The sequence below is a fragment of the Oncorhynchus tshawytscha genome, linkage group LG08, assembly GCF_018296145.1.
Source record: "Oncorhynchus tshawytscha isolate Ot180627B linkage group LG08, Otsh_v2.0, whole genome shotgun sequence".
NCBI classification, from domain to species: domain Eukaryota; kingdom Metazoa; phylum Chordata; class Actinopteri; order Salmoniformes; family Salmonidae; genus Oncorhynchus; species Oncorhynchus tshawytscha.
This window is the reverse complement of record NC_056436.1, coordinates 62986111-63011463: the sequence shown is the minus strand read 5'-3', so window position 1 is coordinate 63011463 and position 25353 is coordinate 62986111. Positions and strand designations below refer to the sequence as shown.

Here is a 25353-nt window from a genome sequence, read left to right as displayed (position 1 = left end):
CAGTAGTAGCAGCAGCAGCCTCTGTAGTAGTAGCATCAGTAGTAGTTGTAGTAGCAGCAGTAGTAGTAGTAGTAGCAGCAGTAGTAGTAGTACTAGCAGCAGTAATAGTAGTAGTAACAGCAGTAGTAGTAGTAGCAGCAGCAGTAGTAGTACACTTTATTATAATCTTGGCTGTTGATTTGAGTTGGTGTTTGCTTATCGGTACCTGTGTGCCCTGTATAGCAGGTGTTTGGCGTGGATGGGGTTAACTTCAGCGTGCACGTGGAGAACCAGACCCGGGTGAGAGATGCTATGAGCCGGCGGCACCACCGGGTCTACCAGCTCTACAGTCGCACCAGCGGCAAACACGTCCAGGTGCTGGGTAGACGCATCAGTGCCCGAGGAGAGGACGGAGACAAATATGGTAAGACACCACACTCTCATGGAGACTCACACGTACACACATACACACACACACAGACATACACACAGAAACAGACAGACCCACACACGCACAATCCTCAGGTCTTGGCAGGGTGCAGTGGGGGGTTGTCTCAGGAGCACAAAGACCTCATCAACTGACTGCTGATTCACTAGAGAGACACAGAGAAAGAGAGAGAGGGTGAAAGAGAAAGAGAGGGAGAGAGGCTTAGCAGGTAAAGTTTGTCAGTGTTAAAAACGCATCTCCTCCATCAATCTATCCATTGATTTCTCATCCGCCCTGTTGTCTCCTCTGGGTTTAAAACAGCAGGCTGCCTCCCCCTCCTCTCCCTCCCTCCCTCCCTCCCTCCCTCCCCACTCCTTCCTCCCTTCCCCTTTCTCTCTCCGTTTGTAATTATACCTAACCCATTCTTTAACCACAGAGGATCAATGCAGGGAAAAAGCATTAATGCTGGTATTCATATTCCTCTGTGTAGACGAATGGGGTTCATGTTACCAGCTCTCTCATTCACAACCATGCTTTTCACAAACACACCACTTGGAGCCAGCTGTACTGCTGCTCTGAACCCCAGCAGCTGTACTGCTGCTCCAGGAGCAGATCTGTTCTTGACAAATGGTTCTCAAAGAAAAGAAGACTGTGGTTAATGCCATCAGCCAATGGCAGTAAAGCATTGTGGGAGGAAAAACAGAGAAAAGAGGGGAGGGGTGAAGGTGTAAACATGTAGAGGGGGAGAGAGAGGAGGGGTGAAGGTGTAACATGTAGAGGGGGGGAGAGAGAGGGGAGGGGAGGGGGTGAAGGTGTAAACATAACATGGGGAGGGGAGAGAGAGAAGGGGAGGGTGAAGGTATAACATGTAGAGGGGGGAGAGGGGAGGGAGGGTGAAGGTATAACATGTAGAGGGGGAGAGAGGGGAGGGGAGGGGTGAAGGTATAACATGTAGAGGGGGAGAGAGGAGGGGGGGAGGGGTGAAGGTATAACATGTAGAGGGGAGGGGAGGGGAGGGATGAAGGAGGAGGGGAGGAGGAGGGGAGGGATGAAGGTATAACATGTAGAGGGGGAGAGAGAGGAGGGGAGGGGTGAAGGTAAACATGTAGAGGGGGAGAGAGAGGAGGGGAGGGAGGGTGAAGGTGTAAACATGTAGAGGGGGAGAGAGGAGGAGGGGGGGGGCGTGAAGGTGTAAACACAGAGGGGGAGAGAGGGGAGGGGGAGAAGGTGTAACATGTAGAGGGGGAGGGGAGGGGGGTGAAGGTGTAAACATGTAGAGGGGGGAGAGAGGGGAGGGGAGGGGTGAAGGTGTAAACATGTAGAGGGGGAGGAGGAGGGGAGGGAGGCGTGAAGGTGTAAACATGTAGAGGGGGAGAGAGGGGGGATGAAGGGGTGAAGGTGTAACATGTAGAGGGGGAGAGAGGAGGAGGGGGGGGGTGAAGGTGTAAACATGTAGAGGGGGAGAGAGAGGAGGGGAGGGGAGGGGTGGGTGTAACAAGGGGGAGAGAGGAGGGGAGGGGTGAAGGTGTAACATGTAGAGGGGGGAGGAGGGGAGGCGTGAAGGTGTAAACATGTAGAGGGGGGAGAGAGGAGGGGAGGGGTGAAGGTGTAAACATGTAGAGGGGGAGAGAGGGAGGGGAGGGGTGAAGGTGTAAACATAGAGGGGGAGAGAGGGGAGGGGAGGGGTGAAAGTGTAACATGTAGAGGGGGAGAGAGAGGGGGAGGCGTGAAGGTATAAACATGTAGAGGGGGGAGAGGGGGGAGAGGGAGGGAGGCGTGAAGGTGTAAACATGTAGAGGGGGGGAGAGAGAGGAGGGGAGGGGTGAAGGTGTAAACATGTAGAGGGGGAGCGAGAGGAGGGGAGTGGTGAAGGTGTAACATGTAGAGGGGGGGGAGGAGGGGTGAAAGTGTAACATGTAGAGGGGGAGAGGGGGGTGAAGGTATAAACATGTAGAGGGGGAGAGAGGAGGGGAGGGGTGGGGGGGGTAAAGGTGTAACATGTAGAGGGGGAGAGAGAGGAGGGGAGGGGTGAAGGTATACACATGTAGAGGGGGAGAGAGGAACAGGGAGAAAGAAGAGTATTGATTTCTTGTGACCCCTTTGTTGACTAAGGTCATGTAGGAACCATTTTAGGGATTTATTTTTTAAACAGGCACACGCACTCTCTAAAGCCATGGAGTCAGGACAGTGTTATTACAAGAGAGAAGGACTATATTACACACCGAATCAGCTTCACAATGGAATGATGAACACATACCACACACTTACACCGAACCACACACCACACACTCACACCACACCACACACTCACACCACACATTCACACCACACCACACACACTAACACCACACCACACACTCACACCACACCACACATTCACACCACACCCCACACCACACGCTTTCACTCACACCACCCTCACACCACACACCACACACTAACACCATACCACACACTCACACCACACCATCACACACTCACACCACATACTCACACCACACCACATACTCACACCACACCACACCACATATTCACACCACACCACATATTCACACCACACACTCACACACGTAGACTACACCACACACTCACACTTACGCTCACACCACACCACAAACTCACACCACATCACACCACACCACACCACAACCTCACACCACACCACACCACACCCTCACACCTAGCTGTGTCGGGCTGTCCTTACGTCTGCTTGGATCTTTTTTTACAAGCCCGATTTGTGGTGACCAGTCTCTTGTAAACAGGCTTATCTGACAACCAACCATCTGCTCACCCAAATGTATGTCTATCGCTCTTTCTGTTCTCACTTTGATATTTGTCTGTCATTTATCTGTTAGTTTAATGTAGACTATATCTGTTGCTCTGACTGTCTGCCTGTCAGTCAGACAGTGGCTCTAACATCTGCCTGCCCTCTGTCTGTGTTCCTCTGTCTGTCTCTGTCCCTCTCTCTATCTGTCTGTGGCTCTAACGTCTGTCTGTCTCTCTGTCTGTCCCTTCACAAGCCCAGCTTGTAGTGGAGGCTGACACCTTTGGTAGCCAGGTGAGAATCCGCGGCAAAGAGACCAACTTCTACCTGTGCATGAACCGCCGTGGCAAGCTGGTGGGAAAGGTGAGACCTTTTCTAGTCTCTCATGTTCTCCAACAATTACAGCATCAGAGGCTTATGGCATGAATCACAACAACATTCTGAAAAAGTACTGTTTTGAAGCATTCCTGAGCCTTCCTTTTAGTTTAGATTTAATAAATTCCATGGATTGCTGACCTGCTTCTCTTTTCTCCTCCTGTGTGTGTGTGTGTGTGTGTGTGTGTGTGTGTGTGTGTGTGTGTGTGGTCATTTCTCTGTTCTCTCAGAAGGCCAGTAATAAAAGTCAAGACTGTGTGTTTGTAGAAAAGGTTCTGGAGAACCACTACACCGCACTAATGTCGGCGCGATACGCCGGCTGGTACGTGGGCTTCACCAAGCGGGGGCGCCCTCGCCGCGGCCCCCACACGCTGCCCAACCAGCAGGACGTCCACTTTATGAAGCGCTTCCCACCAGGGGAGTACCCCGAAACCACGCCCTTCCGCTTCACAACAGTCAACAAGAGGAGTAAGAGGGTCCGTGCCCCCGGGACCCGCTAGCAGCTAACGCTAACGGCTACCATCCATCTACTGCCCATTGCCGCCTGTACCTGCTTTTCCACATGATAAGTGGCTAATTAGCGCCATTGGACCCGGCTAACATCAACTGCACCTGTTTCTGAAGCTAATAGATAATGGACCAGTGCTACACAAACACTCCTTACCACCTGACCCCACCTACTGGGACAACATGTACTCTTCTCCAGACCCTGGCTGGTAGGCCTACTAACTGGGCTACTAGCACAGTACACCCCCTAACTTGACACTTGTCCCTACTACCTGTCACTGCCCCAGGGTTCACTATTTCTGTCCATTGACTGAAGGCCACTAATAATAACTTTATTTGTATAGCGCTTTTCAATACAAGTAACAAAGTGCTTCACATCATAAAATAATCAAATGAAAGTACTAACAAAATAGAACAAGCCTATAGCCCTGCTACTAGCCCATCGACCTGGCCCACTCCCCTGCAAGGCCCAGAAGCTATGACAAGGCCCCTGAAAGGTAGCTAAACTGACGCCCAGGCTTTCCACCTTATGTAGGCCTCGTTTCCCTCCAACCCCCAAGCTTGAACAGAACGGTGCTATTGCACTGTCCCTTAGCAGTGGCCTGTTAAGCTCTGCTTTAGAACAAACATACGAAAACTGGTCACTTGGCTGGTTTAGCACGCATCTCTGCGTTAAGGTAAACGTGATTGCTCTGATAAAACAAGAATGTCTTCAGTGTGTTTAAACTCCTTAAAATCACTTTGAAGGTTAAAATGTAGCTAAGCTAGCGACACTGCAATAGCCCCAACCTTTCTCCCAGGCTTGGACCAGAGCAGCTATCCAACACTGTCCAGGACTGGATGATCGCCAATGATGGAGCGAAAGACAACGAGACGAGAGACAGACAGACAGAAGGACAGACTGACAGAGAGGGGGACAGACTGGGGAACAGACTGGAGGTCTATGGGACAGTGGCACCATGAGAGAAATGGTGGAGCAACAGGTGGACAAACAGGAAACAGGAAGAGGAACACAGGAAGTCAGTGAAGCGGAGGATAAAGCCACAGAACAGGCCAGAATGGCACCGTGGTGGAATGGATGGACTGCTTTGGATGCACTTCTCTCTGCCTCACTCCTCTGGCGAGGAGAATCTGTGTGAATGAATGTATGTACATTGTGTGAGTGTATGTGTCAGTGTAAGGGCACCAAAGACCATTTGTGAAGCTGTTTGGCGGGAATCTGCCCTGTATAACCTCCCCCAACGACTCACTAAAGGGACTGAAGCTTTAAGAACCAGAATGTACAAACCAAGCTGCACCCAAAATAAACAAACTCTAATGACCACCAAAGACAACTGGAGACCAGCGACATATCAACTCCCCAAGTCCCACCCCCAGGACAGAATTCCCTCTTCTTATAGGACCAGAGGGTGATGACGGGTGCATGGGGGGGAGGGGGCCTTCTCTTCATATTAGCGTTGCTATAGAAACGACCCAGGGGATGACGCTCCTGTGCGATACCATGGATACAGAATGCTGCTACCAGGACATTCACTAAAGCACCAAAGTCTCATACACAAAATATTAAAGGGAACAATTTATGAAAAGTTATATATAAAGATGACAAAAAAAACAAAATAAGCAATCTTACTATGATTGTCACTATAATTGTTATTATAAAATGATTTAATGTATTTATTTCAGCTGTTTGCTGAAGTCTTTCTAAAGTCAGTAAAGGTCACAGAAGCCCGTCTCCTGTGTCGTAGACCCTCTATACACAGGTTAACAACCCTTCAACATCATCCTCATCATCATAGAACATACATCTTCCACGAGAGAGCGCGACTGCTGCGGATTCTTTTCCATGACAGGTCACAGTCCTTCATCTCCTTTTCCACAGTTCTTCCCCAGGTTTCCGTTGGGCTGCTAGGCTTCCTTTCTTGGAAATTGTGGGTCTTGTACTGCACTTATATCCATGACTACTGATCTTTGTGGAAAATAACTGATAGGGTAGGCTTCTGCAAAGCGGTAGTATCCTATTTGTCATTCTACCTCTCAACCCACTGACATGGGCCTATACACTGGACACCAACCATCCCTCTTAACCACCACACAACCACCATCCCAACACAAAATTCTACCATGGCATTTCGATATGATTGAGTCACCAGTCACAATAAATCTATACTTGACTTAATCCTCTTGGCCCCATTGGGAGTGTAGGGTGTCCACAATGGCACTCCACCTCACTCTCGTCTGTCAAGCTTTTCATTTGCATCCTGCCAAGAGACCCATGATTTACTACGTTCTTGTACGGCGGAGCATCTCCAGTTGCTTTTTGGCCATACCTGCTTTTATAACTAGTCCTCCGTTTCCTTCATCTACACTGATCTGTAAAAACAGGACAGGTGGAACTCAGCAATATGGTGGATGTCTACTGGCCAGTTAATTACACCTGTTCTGTTCTTTCATATCTGAGCCGATAAAGGAAAGGAATAAAGGAAACGGAGCAATCAACTTCGGGCTATTGAGATGCAGCCCTTCTCACACACTCCCGCACCCCTCTCTGGCGGGAGGTGATTGAAGAAACATCCCTGCCAAGTGACCCAATCACGTCGGCAGATACAAACAGCTGACTCAGGGGGGAAAAGGGCTGTACCCGAGGAGTCCGAGGAAGGAGCAGCAGAGGAAAGAATCTGAATAGTGGGGGGGGATTCTGGAAAGTCGCTGCAGTTCCACTTGGCATTATGGAAATATTCCACAGAGCCATTCCGGACTGGAAGGTGTATGGTAATCATGTCGGGGAAAGAATGCCAAATATGTGCGTGAGACCAGAGCAGTGACCTGAGAGCTGCAGAACTGATGGGCCAAAATCCCAGACGCAGAGGAAGCACACACACCCATACTCTAAACAGTCTCACACAAATCCAGACGACACCAGTAATTCTACCTCTGTGCTATACTAAACACAGTATCATATCCCACAACAGGAACCCTTTGCTTTTCGCTCACACTCTCCACAATACTTCCAATAAACAAGTTGAATCTACCCATTCGATGGTGAAGGATAACAGCTATCGGTATGGAGCCAGTTTCTACAGTACATATGCTCCCCACCTCTACCCAAAGAGTCTCAGCTACCCCAATCATCAATAGGAGACGGCATGTGTCCCGAATGGATCCCTAAATTAAATGCACTACTTTTGACCAGGGTGTAATTTGGGACACAGCCAAGCTTTGCAGGTTGTAGTTTGAACTCTGGCATTTGAAACTACAGTACAACCTGGAACAAGATCATTATATCAGCAACCACTGCAGGTACAATGTCTATCAAAACTGTACTCCCATCTCCAGTACTGTTGCTATGGGAAACCACATTTGTCAATAAGGAAAATGACACGTTTCCTGTCCATAAGAGTGGGTAGTGTATTAGAACCAGTTGTAATCGATAAGAGGAGTAACATGGTTACGACTAGTGTTTCACCATGACGCGCTCAGTGATAAACTGGGGTTAAAGCACCACCTCCTGGCAAAGTTCAGAAGAGCAGACATTCACCATATCTGCAATGAAGTTGAAATGGTCATTAAGGACAGACTAACATCTGGGTACACTCACTGATGTAACACACACTCTAGTTGGCTCAACGCACCACCACTGCCAAGTACTTTATTCACAATGTCATTTCTTTAAAAAAAAATCATTTTAATATACATTTTTTGACAAGACAACTCAGTTTACAGCTAAACTGAGCCCAGAGTTCCAGATTCTCTCATAACAAGCAGAGGATCAGAGAGATGGAAAGGAAAAGTGCCAATAGAACAGTGAATGACAGAGAACTACAATGCTTAGTATGATTTTAATAAGAACAAAATGTTGTCAAATAAAATTACAAAATAATAAAAAACAGTAAGAATGTAAGAGTCAAAAAGAAAAAACAAAAAGGTGTTGCCAGGACGCTGTATCCTCAGCAACCACGGCAACAAGCCCAGTCTCTTCACCGCATTTCCCAAGTCTCCACACACACACACACACACCATACACACGCGCACACAAACACTTGAGTGTGTGTCCCGAACAAGTGTTCACTCCAGACAGAAGAAGCGAAAGAACCAGGAGAGATGGAGTGAGAGGGGTCTTTATTCCTCCCTCCCTGCTTTACTCACTCCATCTCTCATCCACCTTCTCTCAGAGCTGAGTTACAGAGTCTCTCTCTCTCCCACTCTGCAGCGCCAAGGTCATTCTCTATCCATCCGTGTATGTTTAGGCAGGGTTGGGAACTGAAGAACTAGAGCTTAAGGTAGGACTTCTGAAGGGATTTACTAATGTAAGGAGTAAGATATGTCTAGTCCACTGTTGGTGGGTTACTGTAGATTGGGGAACATAAGCCAGTGATAGAACATGAACGTGCAGGTGTGTGTGTGCATACGTTGCAGTGTGTATGTTTCAGGGGTGTGGTGGGAGAGTCCTTGTCAGAAAACGGGTACTGACAAAAGGATGAGGAAGAAGACGAGTTGAGCGCCTCTGCAACACACACTCCATCAGCCAATCAGATATCAGCTCCTCCAGGACTCGCTGCAGTGTGATGGCACCACCTGCAGGACAGAGACAGTTCAGCAACTACAAGCCAGAGTTTAAGCCAGTGTGTGTGTTTTTTTACCTGCTATCTGGAGATGTAGGTGTAGGTCCGTGAGGGGGACCGGCCCTCTGACTGGCCATTAGTCGACACATTCAAGAAGTCCCAGATGAGGATGGTGTCGTCATGGGAACTGCTGATGATCTGGAACTCGTCAAACTGCAGCCGGAACACACGTCCCGAGTGCTCCTGAAAACAGACGCATATATTACCATGAAAATCACCTCAAACACCTTGACAGAGACACACACACAGAAACTCACCACCAGTGTGCGCAGGCACAAGGTGCTGGCTGGGGCTCGTGGATCCAGAGCAGCTTGCAGATCCCACACCTTGATCTTACTGCAGAGAGAGGAGACAAGGTCAGAACAGCAGTGTGTGTTTTTGTTGGAAGAAGACAACGATCAATCAGTAAACTGTTTTACTGTGTCTCACCCATCGTAGGCACCACTGACGATCCTCTTGTTGTCGAAGCGAATGCAGCGGACCAGTTCCTCATGACCCTCCAACACCCGCAAACACGCTCCACACTCAATATCCCATAACCTGGAGCACACACACACATTACAGTTCATCAGGGTTCATACAGTCAAATTCAAGTACTTCTTCCTCACACTAATATTTATTTTCAAGGACCATCCATTTGTAATAGTTGATATTATGCAAATGTTTCTAGTCACCACCAGAATGGTCTTTCAACCTCATTCTTAACAAAACAAAATTTGTACCCATTACTACTTGAAAGTTGGAGTAGTGAAACAATGTATTATTGACATACATGACACAGTCAGTATTGATGATGTAATAGTATTGATGAGCAGAGTTTTGGGACTCTGGTGAACACACATTTCCTATTCACATTAGTCAACCATTCCAGCTTAATGACTGTGTTTATTGGGCCTTTGGGAAGCTACCATTTAATAGCTACGAAAAAGCACCTTGCTTCTGACTGGCAGTTTTAGTGTCTCCGGTCAGCTGGGCTGTGTGAGGGGAAACTGCACGTGGGCTGTGTGAGGGGAAACTGCACGTGGGCTGTGTGAGGGGAAACTGCACGTGGGCTGTGTGAGGGGAAACTGCACGTGGGCTGTGTGAGGGGAAACTGCACGTGGGCTGTGTGAGGGGAAACTGCACGTGGGCTGTGTGAGGGGAAACTGCACGTGGGCTGTGTGAGGGGAAACTGCACGTGGGCTGTGTGAGGGGAAACTGCACGTGGGCTGTGTGAGGGGAAACTGCACGTGGGCTGTGTGAGGGGAAACTGCACGTGGGCTGTGTGAGGGGAAACTGCACGTGGGCTGTGTGAGGGGAAACTGCACGTGGGCTGTGTGAGGGGAAACTGCACGTGAACAGGAGGAGCACGCCTGCTGCTTGGTAAAGCAGAATATCACGGGCATCCCGTGAATGAGGCGATCAGCAAAAAAGCTCTGGAGGTTGAAGGGGAAAAAGTCACAATGTTGAACTGGCGCCAGCACAAGATACAGCGTTGTGGCTCTCCAGGGCCCCCCCTTCATGTGGCTCTCCAGGGCCCCCCTTCATGTGGCTCTCCAGGGCCCCCCTTCATGTGGCTCTCCAGTCCGACGCATTTCTTACACGGTGTGGGTTGGTTGGGTCCAGTGATGTGGTAAAAAAGTAGGTAAACTACACTGAACAAATATATAAAAACACAACATTTAAAAAGTGTTGGTCGATGTTTCATGAGCTGAAATAAAAGATCCTAGACCTTTTCCATGCGCACAAAAGGTAGCATTGAATCTACATTTGCCCAGCATTTTAGCTATCGATATGACGTTTGGCAGCACCTAATCAATCAGTTCTGTACCTGCCTGGCTGAGGGGCAGTGTGGGTGGAATGAGCGAGCACGCCTGGAAACCAGAATGCGAAACACGTGAGGAAATAAAACTACATTGTCTGCCTGGAAATTAATTTGAAAGACCAATACATTACTCCGACATATTTAATCATTATCTGTTCTTTAAGAAAATGTCTCATTTTCAAGGTACTCCAGTACCTAGATTTAAGCACTTCCAAGCACCTTGTGCGAACCATGTCTCATGACCGACAGACATTTTACTCAGACACCAGTCCCACAGCACCACGTAAACCTAGTGAAACTAGAAAACACACACCCCTACCGTATGGTGTTGTCTGAGGAGCCGCTGACCACTAGTCTGTCTCTGTACTGCAGGCAGGCGATGCCTCGCTTGTGTCCGTTTAGAGTGCGCACAAACTCACACGTACTGGTGCTCCACACCTGCAGGGGGCAGCAGAGACACTGATATGATGCCCCCCCCCACATCAATATGAAAAACCAATATCCACTACTGTATAGACATTGAAATACTCAATGTGCACAAACATACACAGAAGCCCCATATTCTATATACCAAGATTGATCTAATCACACCGTTCTCCCACACACCCCTCACACCTTAATGGTGCGGTCTCCAGACGCCGACACAATGTATTTGTCATCGAAGTCGACCACGTTGACGGCGGCTCGGTGCCCCACGAGGACGCGCCGGAGGCTGATGTCGGTGGGCGAGGCCATGTCCCACACGGCGATGGAGCGGTCCTTGGAACACGTCACCATCAGACCGTTGCAGAAGCGCAGGTGGAGCACCGCCTCGTTGTGATGGATCAGAGTGTTCAGTACTTCACCTGACGTCACGTCCCACACCCTGAACGGACGGGGGAGGAGAGAGTGTGTCAAGGGCAAGAGGGATATGATAGGGAGGGGGGGGACTTATTGGTGAAAACAACACCGAGTCCCAGTCACACACACACGGACCAGCCATTAAGAACGTTTTTTATGAGTTCCACTGCTCGCCAGGGAGAGGGGATCAAACACGCACTCAGAACACACACTGGAATCAAGTGCCCGTCAAGCCGCTGCTAAGGAAGTGAAGTCACATTTTCCATGGATACCTAAGGGAGAGTGAAGTAATGAGTGTGTGAAGGTTGAGTGTCCGTATGCAGCAGGCACTGCCATGTGTTGGCACACAGTCTTGCCTCATGTTGAGCATTGTGAAAATGTTAGCTAACCATCTTGACGATCACTCAACAGTCCGTCACAATTTTTACACTGTCAAAGATAGACCTACCCTGGAGGGTGGCAACTGTTGACGATTTAATTGAAAAAGCGCTCTTCAGGCAATGCCTACAATCAGTGTGTGTTTACAGACAATTGCACAGACTGTATGAAGTGTGGTAGAGACTGGCATTCACAGATGGTGGATAGCAGTGTAACACACTAGCTATAATACGTGAGGAGGAAGTTCTCAGACATATAGCGAAATCTCAAGGCAGAGTGCAACCAGAAGTCTCTCCATGTTTGGCTCCTCAGAGGGCTGGCTAGTGTGACAGTTGAAACTAACCGTGACACAGTGTGTGATCGCGTCCCAAATGGTACGCTATTCCCTACATAGTGCATTACTTTAGACCAGATCCCTATGGGCCCTGGTCAAAAGCAATGCATTTCATAGGGAATAAGCTGCCATTTGGGACAGTGATTGAAGACAGATCACAGATGGCTAAAGGAATGGGGTAAAGCAGAGCGATGTGGAGACGGTGAAGAAGTCATATCGCAGTTAGATAGGTGTGGAGGTATCATAAAGTTGTCCCAAAATGCCACTGTATTCTCCATATACAGTAGTGAAACCTATAGGTCCTGGTCAAAACTAGTGCACTACAGAGTGAATAGGTGCCATTCGGACGAAGCCTAAGCGTGCGTGTATGATGACAGCTGGGTCATACCTGACAGTGGAGTCGGAGGAGCCAGTGACAATGACTCTCTCATCATACTGCAGACAGAGCACAGAGCCTGTATGACCCGTCAGGATCTTCAGACACTCCAGAGACTGCTTGTCCCAGATCTACACACACAGAGAAACAGAGAGCAGGAGATTTGGGTCAAGGTAAGAATGAGCTGGTCTCAGAGTATTGACCATGCTCCATTTCCCTGCAGCGTGGAGGCATCTCTTTGTACTGCAGCTCTGGAGCTGGGCAGGCAAGCCTTTCCTGGGTACCTCAGTCAGACACAGTCCCCCCCCCTTAAAAGAATAAAGACAAATACTCACACCCCTCCCTTTCTCCCTCCAGAAAAGATGAGTGGAACAATTACTCCTTTCATATTTTAATTCATGTCTGTTCTCAGAGAAAGACAAGCTGCTGTTTCATTTCAAAGGTAATAAATACCATGATGATTCATCCATCTTGTCCTGTCAAAAAGATAAGCACAGTCGCACACACACACACACACACACACACCTTTATGGAGTTGTCTCTAAGGCCACTGATGATCTTATCGTCGTCGTACTGGAGGCAATAGACTCCTTTACTGTTCTCTGACCGACACTGGATCCTCTGTAGGTTGTGTCTGCCACACCGCCAGTTAGCCTCAATAGTCTACACAGAAAGAGGAGACCAGGGGGGGTTCACAGGGAGTGGGAAGAAGAGAGAAGGGATACACAAGACAACAGGGCAGGTAGAGGAGAGAGAGAAAGGAGTGGATATGTGAGAGAGGGAAAAACAAGAGATGGAGACTGATGGGGAGAAAAACAAGGTGAGAGAGAAAAAGATCTCTTTTCCATCAAGGTAATCAGCCTTGTCAAGGTCTATAGGTACACAACACTTCCAAATGGCATTCCCTCTAGAGTACACTACTTTACACCAGAGCCCTATGAAACCAAGGGGCTAGGGTTTGTTTGTGGACGGAGCTCCAGTCTTACCTCTATGTCCTGGATGATCTTGGGGTAGAGAGAGTGGTAGTAGGAGTTGGGCGGGACTTCTGTCGTTCGGTTCTTGAACAGATACTTCTCCCTTAGATGACGGACAGAACATTAAGCCAAATTTCAGAATTCAAAAGAAGTTAAATTATTTGAGTGTGTGCCCGCTCACCACTGGTGCCTCTCTGACAGGCCTTTCCAGAGGGGGTCTGTGCGGACCATGCGTTCTATGAGTTTCTTCCAGAGCATGCCCTCTGAGATCACCCTCTGCCACTCCTTACACACCAGCTCCGCGGAGCACAGAGACTGTGCGTCCAGGAACGACAGGATGTTCTCTGCTATGTGGTCCAGACCCTGGGCTAGAGAGAAATACAGAGGGGGAGAAAGAAGGTGCAAGTGTGACTCAGTGTAGGAGAAGATCTGAATGTGTGTGGATGAGTGTGTGAGAGTTCAGAAGTCAGTGGTGTGTGTTGTAAGCATTCAAATTAGTTTGTTGGAGAATCTTAACGTGTGTGTGTGTTACCTGGCAGTGCTGTGATGAAGTCACGTTGAAGCATGGGTTTGAGGTAGGAGTTGATGTGGCCGTGTTGGTAGTGGCACATATGGGAGATGAGGTGTTCTACAAACTCCACCTGGTCAGTCTCAGACCATTGGTCAAACAGGGCGATGCACTGCTCCTTCTCCTTGTCACAGTTCCCCTCTGACGGACGCTTACGAGAGCCTGTCATTACAGGACCATTACTAAGCTGACAGGGAGAGGACAGAGGTGTTACTGACACACACACACACACGGGATGTAATGACTCCCTGATACGCATCGCTCCCCAATTCAAATGTTTAAAACAAGTGCATTGGTAAGCGGACCACAAACCAACCCAAATGTAGCATAAGTCGATCAGAAAATCGATTCAAACTTTAGGAATTGCTGGTTCACGTCTTTTGTTGTTCCTCGTTTTACATTCTTTCTACTTTCTGAAAATACCTCATCTTTAGTGACAACTGATGCGTCCTCTCCTTCAGTGTAGCACTGCATGTAACTGACAGTCAGTTAGCTGTCTTCTTGCATGCTAAACAACCCCAGTCAATATCAGTAGCCTAGTCAACCCGAGCACAGCTTCTCACGCTGACCAACGCGAGGTAGACGACATGCTCCAGATCTTACATCTGCACCTGACAGTGGGTCGGTAGATGCCTAGTGTCCCGTATGGCTCTAATCTGACAGTGGTAGTGGGTCGGTAGATGCCTAGTGTCCCATATGGCTCTAATCTGACAGTGAGTCGGTAGATGCCTAGTGTCCCATATGGCTCTAATCTGACAGTGGTAGTGGTTCTTCCACAACAATCTTGACAAAACTATTTCTGTATGGTCCTCGCTTTGTCCACGGGGGCATTGTCATGCTGAAATAGGAAAGGGCCTTCCCAAACTGTTGCCACAAAGTTGGAAGCACAGAATCATCTAGAATGTCTTTGTATTCTGTAGCATGAACATTGTCCTTCACTGGAACTAAGGGGCCAGAACCATGAAAAACAGCCTCAGACCATTATTCCTCATCCACCAAACTTTAGTTAGCACGTTATCCTGGCATCTGCCAAACCTAGATTAGTCTGTCGGACTGCCAGATGGTTTAGCATGATTCATCACTTCAAAGAAAGTGTTTCCACTGCTCCAGAGTCCAATAGCAGCGAGCTTTACACCACTCCAGCCGACGCTTGGCATTGCGCATGGTGATCTTGGGCCTGTGTGCAGCTGCTTAGCCAAGGAAACACATTTCATTAAGCTCCCCCCGAACAGTGCTTGTGCTGATGTTGCTTTCAGAGGCAGTTTGGAACTCGGTAGTGAGTGTTGCAAACGAGGACAGACGATTTTTACTCGCTTCAGCACTCACCGGTCCCGTTGTGAGCTTGTGTGGCCTACCACTTCTCGGCTGAGCCGTTGTTGCTCCGAGACGTTTCCATTTCACAATAACAGCACTTACAGTTGACTGGGGCAGTTCAGCAGGGCAGAAACACGACAAACTGACTTGTTGGAAAGGTTGCACCCTATGACAGTGCCACGTTTAATGTCACAGTTCTTCAGAAAGGCCATTCTACTGCCCGTGTTTGTCTATGGAGATTGCATGGCAGGAAGCTCGATTTTATACACCTGTCAATAACAGGTGTGGCTGAAACAGCTGAATCCACAAATTTGAAAAGGGGTGTCCCAAATACTTTTGTATAGATAGTGTACATACACCATACACATAAAACATTGACACACAGAAGTCAGCTCTGACAGAATCAGCTCCGAAAGGCCCAGCTCATGAGCTCCATCTGCAGTACATTTTAAATTTAAAAACTGAAAATGTTTAAGCAAAAAAAAAATATTGCATCAAATAGTATCGTTCTACAGTTAAACCAAATCATTTCAAACTAAAACGTATCGTTCCTGTATAGTAGACCATGTCTCTAAATACGGATCCAATCGTCTTGAATAGGAAAGTTGCACATCCCTAACACACACAAATGCACATCAAGTTCCCTTCCCACTAAAATATAATTTCACATTGTCATAACTTAAGTGTTTTTCAAGGATGATTGATACATTTTATGATTTAATCTCTAAAACACATTACATCGATGACATACACATAATCCACCTACACACCTTGGTGAGAATTGTGGTTTTCTTTGTGGAGAGGTCGTCTACGTGGTTCTGGGACTCCATGACTGACGTGTTCTGTATGGAAAGACAACGACAACATGACTGATGTGTTCTGTATGGAAAGACAACGACAACATGACTGACGTGTTCTGTATGGAAAGACAACGACAACATGACTGGCGTGTTCTGTATGGAAAGACAACGACAACATGACTGACGTGTTCTGTATGGAGAAACGACGACAACATGACTGACGTGTTCTGTATGGAGAAACGACAACATGACTGGCGTGTTCTGTATGGAGAAACGACAACAACATGACTGGCGTGTTCTGTATGGAGAAACGACAACATGACTGGCGTGTTCTGTATGGAGAAACGACAACATGACTGGGTGTTCTGTATGGAGAAACGACAACATGACTGGCGTGTTCTGTATGGAGAAACGACAACATGACTGGCGTGTTCTGTATGGAGAAACGACAACAACATGACTGGCGTGTTCTGTATGGAGAAACGACAACAACATGACTGGCGTGTTCTGTATGGAGAAACGACAACAACATGACTGGCGTGTTCTGTATGGAGAAACGACAACAACATGACTGACGTGTTCTGTATGGAGAAACGACAACATGACTGACGTGTTCTGTATGGAGAAACGACAACATGACTGGCGTGTTCTGTATGGAGAAACAGCAACAACATGACTGGCGTGTTCTGTATGGAGAGACGACAACAACATGACTGGCGTGTTCTGTATGGAGAGACGACAACAACATGACTGGCGTGTTCTGTATGGAGAGACGACAACAACATGACTGGCGTGTTCTGTATGGAGAAACGACAACATGACTGGCGTGTTCTGTATGGAGAAACGACAACAACATGACTGACGTGTTCTGTATGGAGAAACGACAACAACATGACTGACGTGTTCTGTATGGAGAAACGACAACAACATGACTGACGTGTTCTGTATGGAGAAACGACAACAACATGACTGACGTGTTCTGTATGGAGAAACGACAACAACATGACTGACGTGTTCTGTATGGAGAAACGACAACATGACTGGCGTGTTCTGTATGGAGAGACGACAACAACATGACTGGCGTGTTCTGTATGGAGAGACGACAACAACATGACTGACGTGTTCTGTATGGAGAAACGACGACAACATGACTGGCGTGTTCTGTATGGAGAGACGACAACAACATGACTGGCGTGTTCTGTATGGAGAAACGACAACATGACTGGCGTGTTCTGTATGGAGAAACGACAACAACATGACTGGCGTGTTCTGTATGGAGAAACGACAACAACATGACTGGCGTGTTCTGTATGGAGAAACGACGACAACATGACTGGCGTGTTCTGTATGGAGAAACGACAACAACATGACTGACGTGTTCTGTATGGAGAAACGACAACAACATGACTGGCGTGTTCTGTATGGAGAAACGACAACCACATGACTGGCGTGTTCTGTATGGAGAAACGACAACATGACTGGCGTGTTCTGTATGGAGAAACGACAACATGACTGGCGTGTTCTGTATGGAGAAACGACAACAACATGACTGGCGTGTTCTGTATGGAGAAACGACAACAACATGACTGGCGTGTTCTGTATGGAGAGACGACAACATGACTGACGTGTTCTGTATGGAGAGACGACAACAACATGACTGGCGTGTTCTGTATGGAGAGACGACAACAACATGACTGACAACAACATGACTGGCGTGTTCTGTATGGAGACGACAACAACATGACACGACAACATGACTGGCGTGTTCTGTATGGAGAGACGACAACAACATGACTGGCGTGTTCTGTATGGAGAGACGACAACAACATGACTGGCGTGTTCTGTATGGAGAGACGACAACAACATGACTGGCGTGTTCTGTATGGAGACGACAACATGACTGGCGTGTTCTGTATGGAGAAACGACAACATGACTGGCGTGACTGGCGTGTTCTGTATGGAGAAACGACAACATGACTGGCGTGTTCTGTATGGAGAAACGACAACAACATGACTGGCGTGTTCTGTATGGAGAAACGACAACAACATGACTGGCGTGTTCTGTATGGAGAAACGACAACAACATGACTGGCGTGTTCTGTATGGAGAAACGACAACAACATGACTGGCGTGTTCTGTATGGAGAAGACGACAACAACATGACTGGCGTGTTCTGTATGGAGAAACGACAACATGACTGGCGTGTTCTGTATGGAGAAACGACAACAACATGACTGGCGTGTTCTGTATGGAGAAACGACAACATGACTGGCGTGTTCTGTATGGAGAAACGACAACAACATGACTGGCGTGTTCTGTATGGAGAAGACGACAACATGACTGGCGTGTTCTGTATGGAGAAACGACAACAACATGACTGGCGTGTTCTGTATGGAGAGACGACAACAACATGACTGGCGTGTTCTGTATGGAGAGACGACAACAACATGACTGGCGTGTTCTGTATGGAGAACGACAACAACACATGACGTGTTCTGTATGGAGAGACGACAACAACATGACTGGCGTGTTCTGTATGGAGAACGACGACAACATGACTGGCGTGTTCTGTATGGAGAAACGACAACAACATGACTGGCGTGTTCTGTATGGAGAAACGACAACATGACTGGCGTGTTCTGTATGACGACAACAACATGACTGGCGTGTTCTGTATGGAGAAACGACAACAACATGACTGGCGTGTTCTGTATGGAGAAACGACAACAACATGACTGGCGTGTTCTGTATGGAGAAAGAAACATGACTGGCGTGTTCTGTATGGAGAAACGACAACATGACTGGCGTGTTCTGTATGGAGAAACGACAACATGACTGACGTGTTCTGTATGGAGAAACGACAACATGACTGGCGTGTTCTGTATGGAGAAGACGACAACAACATGACTGGCGTGTTCTGTATGGAGAAACGACAACAACATGACTGGCGTGTTCTGTATGGAGAAACGACAACATGACTGGTGTGTTCTGTATGGAGAAACGACAACATGACTGGTGTGTTCTGTATGGAGAAACGACAACATGACTGACGTGTTCTGTATGGAGAAACGATAGCACAGGTTTATAATATGTCTGTGTCTCTTACACACACTTCATCTGAACCAGTCAGACTATTGAGAGCCCTGGCCAGGTGTGTATGGATGTCGGTAGAAGACAAACATACAAGGTATTTCTTTCAGAGGATAGACGTGCTACCTCATCTGCAAAAATCTAACTCATATTGCACTGTATCGCTTTAGACTCGTGGTCACCAACCTTTGAGTCACGATGTAAGATTTTTATTTTACATTAAGAAAAAGGATGTACAAAAAGTCATGCCTATGCAATATTAACCAATTAAAAACAGTTCTGTAGCAATGAGGTTTGTGCGTTAAGCCACAGGCCCAATACATTATCACTGCTTGAATGGACCTGCCAATGTTGTTGTTCTTCTCAGAACATTTTGAAATGTAAAAAGTTAATAGATCATTTGTTGTGTTACTTGAGGCACAGCTAAGGGAGCATAAGAATTCACTTTCTTTTTTTTTACTGGACTGATGACCTGCATCTGATGATCAGTCTGAGGGGAGAGAGGGAGCAGTGGTTAGGCTGCCTCTCACCAGAGTCACTGTCCCGCCACCCTCCGCTGAGAAAAGGGGATACAGTCTTCCAGCTGATGGCGAAACTCAAGTTGCACTGCATTATTTCTGTCTCGTGCACCAGTTCATGTTACTCCTACGATCAGAAAAATGTAAATATTCCTCGATATTAAAAAAAGCCAAGGCGCTAATATGAACAATACAAACTTATGGGAACACTTTGCTCATTACAGCTGCAGTGCTGGTTGTAGGGTGAGTGGAAGTAGGGAGAACAACGCATTTTATAAGCTATGAAATGCACGAACAGTCTTGACAGTGCTGAAATAACTTAAACATGACCTTGCTCAAAAACAGCAGCTCTTTTCTGTATTCATTGAGTCTCTCTAGCCATCTTTTTAAAAAGTTTGGAAATCTCACAGTATCAACTTTGCTGTGTGTTCCAGGCTTCTTTTTACAGTCTATGGCTCCAGGAAACTGTTCAGACGTGGTGATCTGAGCTATCTGATTGGCCAGTGGTAGGCCTATAAGGGCACTTGATTTATGCTCTGGGCCTGCTGAGTAGGGGAGTTCTACCTTCAGATACATTAAATGGCTAAAAATGGGAACACTTGGTATTCCCGGCACTAGGACTGCTAACTCAACAAATAATAATGTTTGGTGATCAACTAGGAACGCCTTGGACATCGACCAGTTGATCAACCAGTTGGAGACCACAGTTTTAAACCAATAGTAACAGGACAGACAGACGGGTACACAGACAGACGGGTACACAGACAAGGTCAGGGCTGATGCAGACACTAGCAGTTCAGTACAAAGCAGACAGACCGGTGGTGTAGAGAGAGCAGCCTAGGCCATAGGGGCAGGCAGCAAGTGACACCCAGGCAAGCATACCACGGAGCCTCACTACGCCTAACAGGCAGGTTTGGCACCCCCCAGTTCTACACACCTCCAGGCAACCTCACACTGCTCCCCAGGCAACATGCTCTGTTAGCCTATCCTTATTGTCCCCACAGCCAACGCCGCAATTCTGATTCAGATTAACTGAACAATTTTTACCAGATGAAGTTGTGCAATAACCACAGAATCTGGCTTATTTGTTTGTTTTATCAAAAATAAAAACATAAAATGCTTCCTCTTTACAGTTGCGAGGGAGGGAGAGACGTAGCCTAGCTACCGGAAGCTTAACTTTCACTTCGATCAGTACTTGCAAGGTTTGGCCAGGCTTGATAGAAGCCTGTTCCTGTGATTCATGTATTAGCCTATTACGCTCACAGTGGTTTATCATCAATGTTCAGTTTATGGAGTAACGTTAACAATCTTTTGGAAGCTGGCCTGGATCTACCTTGGAGCAGAAGATGCCAGAGAGGTGCCTGAGAGAAGAGCAGATTGTGGGGGAGGGAGAGGCGGGAAGGCAAAAGGGCCAATGGGAGGATGCAGGACACAGTACGTGGTGGTGTGGTGTTAGGGGGTGAAGAGGAGGGAGGAGGAGAGTGGGGCAGCAGGTAGGTCGGTCAGAATTAAGAGGAGAGAGTAGCAGAACCTGGTTGTGAGCCCGGGTAGAGGGGATGCTCTGCAGGCACCTGAGTGCACACAAACTCTCTGCCACCGAGGAGCAGCCCAGCCAGAGAGAGCGAGGCACAGAGCTCTGTGAGAGAGAGAGAGGAGAGGAATGAAAGGAGAGAAAACAGGAATGAGACAGGGGGGGAGAGAAAGGGAGATGAGGAGAGAGAGGAAAAGATGAGGGAACAAGGGAGATGAAGGGGAGGAAAGGAGATGAGGTTTAGATGATAGATAAGACCGCAGCAGAAGGAAGAGGGTCCGAGACAGAGGGAAAGAATACGTAGATTAAAAAAAATTAAAAAGTGGGAGAAATGGAGTGAAGACAATGATGACCAAACAGAATAGGAGAGGAAAGAATAGATTGGTGTTGAGGAGAGATGTGTAGCCAAACAAGTGTTTGAGGATGAGGAGAAGAGAAGGGAGGAGGAGTTGGGGGTAGTGAGGGGAAAAACCAGTATTAGAACTACAAGCACATTTGCACAGTGAGCACAAAAACACACACACTTTCAAACACAAGGCATAGTTAGACATACAAAAGCATTATTAGACATGAAGTGGGTGGGGATAGGAAGAGGAGTGGGAGGGGCAACAGGCATGTTGGTCAATTTTCTGCCCTCTGATTTGTGTTAATGCCCTGCCCTCTGCTCTGCCATCCTCACACTATGGAAGTGGTTAGTGATTTACATAGGGACAAAATGCAGACACACACAGAAAAAAATCTAGAACAAACCCAACATGAGTGTACATTGCAAAACAATTCAGTGAAAGTAGGCCATATAATATGGCCTAGGTTGGGGAAAGGCTACACCTGGGTAGGCCGGATGGTAAAGAGATCAGGAACATGGAACATGTCCTAACTCAAGTTCAATGTAGTTTACTTGCAGGGCTAATTTTAAAGTAGTTGTGTTTTAGAGAGGGGTGTGACGTTTACCTAAATAGGAAAATGGAAAACTCAAGTCCTGACAGATTCATTAGTTAGTTACAGGTGAATCACTTCAGAGAGTATTACTAATTTCTGATTCAGCATGAAAGTAATGCCATCCTTGCTGTGGTGTGAGGAGACAGTCTTGTTCTGTGGAATTTCACTTTCTCTGCTGGCTGGAACCAAATCAGTTACTTTTGATCAGACCATTTTACTGTAAATATCAGGCTTACGCAAGACATTTCAGTTGTACAACTGACTAGGTATCCCCCTTACTCTACTATAAACTCTGTTTACAGCTTCTAGCTAGCTCTCACATTTGCCTGTCAAGACTGGTAATTAGCTGACGTCCTCTAGCAAAAATGATGTAAGACCAACCACTAACAAACTAGAACTCTGGGTCAACAGCTATAACCCCCCGAAATAAAGTGTCTTTTGGGCGGATCATGTGTCTAGTTCAGCCAACTAGCTAATCAGCTACCAATGAATACTGCGAACTAACGTTAGCTACCTTGGTAAATGACGACAAGATGAAAAACCAAACATCAATAGCTAGCTAACTTAGACAGCTGGCATTTATGTAGCTGTCAAAATGAAGCTACTGAGTGTCAAGTAAATTGAAATGATTAATGAATCACAACACCATAATGTCAGGGTGCCCAACTACTAGCTACGTTAGTAATGGAGTTAACCATTTAAATACCTCTTTCTAACTAGTTAATGTTGATGCCCACTTCCTTCTACGCAGCTTTATAAACACGCACACTAGCTACAATAGCATATCGACATTGAAGAGGGGTGGGGGCAACACGCTTCATTCTGTTTATATGATGATCTTAATATACATGTTTATAGCTAGTCATGTATGTTGTGTCCATAGCTAACAGGCTAACTAGTTAGCTAACTAACTATGACACACTGGGCCGTGTGGCGCAGCGTCACTGCAGTGAAACGCTACCCCGAAAATCTTGGCTTTCTGCAGCGGACGACTTTCAGTAACCTTTCGACTTGTTTTTTGTTGTTTTTTACATGTTACTGGTTCAAATTATCCACTGGAAAGGGAATGGACTGTCCTGTCACTTTGAAATATAGTTAGGTGTCGACGACCTAAGTCAATCGCTGGACCAGGATACTCAAGGAAAAACATTGCTCTTTCAGGCCCTCCCTCATCTTTCCTCCAGCTCTCCTGACCGTCGGTTCGAATTGGTACCCCGCCAGCCTTCGATTCAAGGCTCCACGGTTCCTTTTCGAGCCCAATAGCAACCCCGGGGACCTAATCTCACCAACGCTTACCATTAATTCCAACGTGTTGTCCTCCATCTCCGGCTCCATGTTGTTGTTCCCCCCGAATCCCGGCTGTGAAAATAGAAACCCAACCCTGCGTCGGCGGCCTGCAAATGCAGAGACGTCATTAACTTCCTAAACTACAGCTTGGCAGGGCGGTTTAGTGGGGGATGGGGCACTCCCTTCAGAATCACACACTCTGATTGGCCGAGCTAAGCTAAAGAGGCGTGCATTAGCCCCATAATGATTGGCTTGTCGTGCTTTCACGGCTTTCCCTGGTCTGCGTTCAGTACATTTTGACGTTCAATTGATACGTACTGAACCAGTTGAAAAACGGGGATGGGTTGGTTGTGGATTGGGGAACGCTGTCAGCATGGCTACTGCCCTTTAAATACGGCACTCATTGCCTCAAACCACACCTAGCATCACTGAGGTATAATGGGAAGATTTGATTATGCTGAGCCGCGGGGCACCTGGCGAAAACGGAGGGAGGCGCACCATTCTCAAATCGAACTATAATCTGCACCGCTCGATCATTTTGTCAAGGCAGCATTAACCCTTTTGCATGGGAAACGCAGAATCTTAGTCATTACTACATGTGCTTAATTACGTCACTTTTGTTTTGAGCAGACTTCGCCGTAGGCTTTGAACATGGCACCTGGCTCATTCCGAATTGATTCAATTTTCAGCGGATACAAAATACGCCTACACTGGCGACCAGGCGGGATTAATTGAAACCCACCAAGAACGCTCACCACACCTACCAAACGTACCTCGAAGTCTGTTCAATGTTTTGCTGACACGTGTAGTTCAGTACAAATCGTTCGGCCACGTAGCAAACGTTCAAATGAACTGAACGCACCTCCAGTGACACCCCAAACAAAAGGACAAATGGTTAAAGATGTTAACATACTGGGAAACACAAAGCTTTATCAGTAATCATCACTTATAGTAACGATATTAAAATCCTTTCTATCAGGCTCAGCGATGACTTGCATTTTACAAGCAGTATGATGAACACTTCGCCTTCCCGGCACCAGGACTGCCAACTAAAAAAATAATTTCTGTTGGGTCAGGTAATATTAGAGAATGATGTGAGGGGGCTGATGGGTGGAAGATATGTGTTGATTGTGTAAACATATTCACTAAACAGGTAGCAGATAATTTGAAAAGACAGTGGATATAATGGCTAAAATGACCATCTAGGCATGTATCTCTTCAAACAGGGATGTAAAGGCCAACTTGAGCAATGCCTGGGCAAATGTATTCTTACATATGCGATGAATTAAACGTGTAGAATGGGTGATAGGGTTAATCTCCTGAACTCCATTTTCTCCTTACCCTTTTTGACCACTGTTGATCGGGACTTCAGAAACCTGACCGGTGGTCTAACCGAGTGCATCTCTGTATTCCCAGTCATGTGAAATCCATAGATTAGGGCCTAATGAATTTATTTCAATTTCCTTATGAACTGTAGCTTAGTAAAAATCTTATTGTTGCATTTATATTTTTGTTCAGTATAAAATACATGCACAGGATGGCATATAAACAATTCACATGTTCTACAGCCACTGAAGCTCATGGGTGAAATAAACATTTTTCATTAGCAGGGGAGCCGGTAGAGCCAGTTCCTCTGGGAACGACACACTCCACATGATTGAGACCACAGTGGATGAGGAGGTAGCAATGGGTTTCAGCAGTTAAAATTTAATACCCCCCTTTCTCTACAGAAACACAGGTAAAAAATAAAATACAACAGCAGCAATTACCAGTAAAAAATCAAAAGCCTAAATATATATATATAAAAAGCATTAAGGGGGATAGAGGGAGGGGGAATAGAGGGAAGGGGGATAGAGGGAGGGGGAATAGAGGGAAGGGGGAATAGAGGGAGGGGGAATAGAGGGAAGGGGGAATAGAGGGAGGGGGGGG

The 25353-nt window shown here is 47.0% G+C and overlaps 2 protein-coding genes across 5 annotated transcripts in view; one reads left to right on the top strand and one right to left on the bottom strand.

Annotated features, from left to right (window-relative positions):
* LOC112256133 (fibroblast growth factor 18-like) overlaps nt 1-5782 on the top strand; it is a 40241-nt gene extending 34459 nt beyond the window's left edge. Inside the window, exons 3-5 of the mRNA XM_024429145.2 lie at nt 223-403; nt 3427-3533; nt 3776-5782. Coding sequence (XP_024284913.1) covers nt 223-403; nt 3427-3533; nt 3776-4045 — 558 coding nt within the window. The 3' untranslated portion in view covers nt 4046-5782. The remainder of the gene's footprint in view (nt 1-222; nt 404-3426; nt 3534-3775) is intronic.
* Nucleotides 5783-7869: 2087 nt separating this feature from the next.
* LOC112256132 (F-box and WD repeat domain-containing 11-B) lies at nt 7870-23585 on the bottom strand. Of its 4 annotated transcripts, XM_024429144.2 has the most exons (14): nt 23434-23585; nt 21199-21303; nt 16030-16101; nt 13910-14132; nt 13559-13745; nt 13390-13480; nt 12929-13066; nt 12416-12534; nt 11091-11340; nt 10795-10913; nt 9101-9211; nt 8929-9007; nt 8690-8854; nt 7870-8624 (listed from the first exon to the last, which is right to left on the bottom strand). In XM_024429144.2, the coding sequence occupies exons 1-13, from the start codon at nt 23470-23472 to the stop codon at nt 8693-8695; spliced, it is 1695 nt and encodes a 564-aa protein (XP_024284912.2). In that variant the 5' UTR covers nt 23473-23585; the 3' UTR covers nt 7870-8624; nt 8690-8692. The 4 variants fall into 4 exon arrangements, with proteins under 4 accessions (XP_024284912.2, XP_024284909.2, XP_024284911.2 ...); XM_024429141.2 differs by lacking the exon at nt 21199-21303 and having other exon boundaries at nt 23434-23581; XM_024429143.2 differs by lacking the exon at nt 21199-21303 and having other exon boundaries at nt 13910-14127; nt 23434-23450.
* Between the last annotated feature and the right edge of the window lie 1768 nt (nt 23586-25353).

Bases quoted from the DNA above. Each gene is read 5' to 3' on its own strand.
- LOC112256132 (XM_024429144.2), bottom strand. From the start codon at position 23,472: ATGGAGCCGGAGATGGAGGACAACACGTTGGAATTAATG. The intron at 14,133-16,029 runs GTGTGTAGGTGG...TCTCCCTGTCAG, and splicing joins AAACCACAATTCTCACCAAG to CTTAGTAATGGTCCTGTAAT. The intron at 8,855-8,928 runs GTGAGTTTCTGT...GTCTGTTTTCAG, and splicing joins TGTGCCTGCGCACACTGGTG to GAGCACTCGGGACGTGTGTT.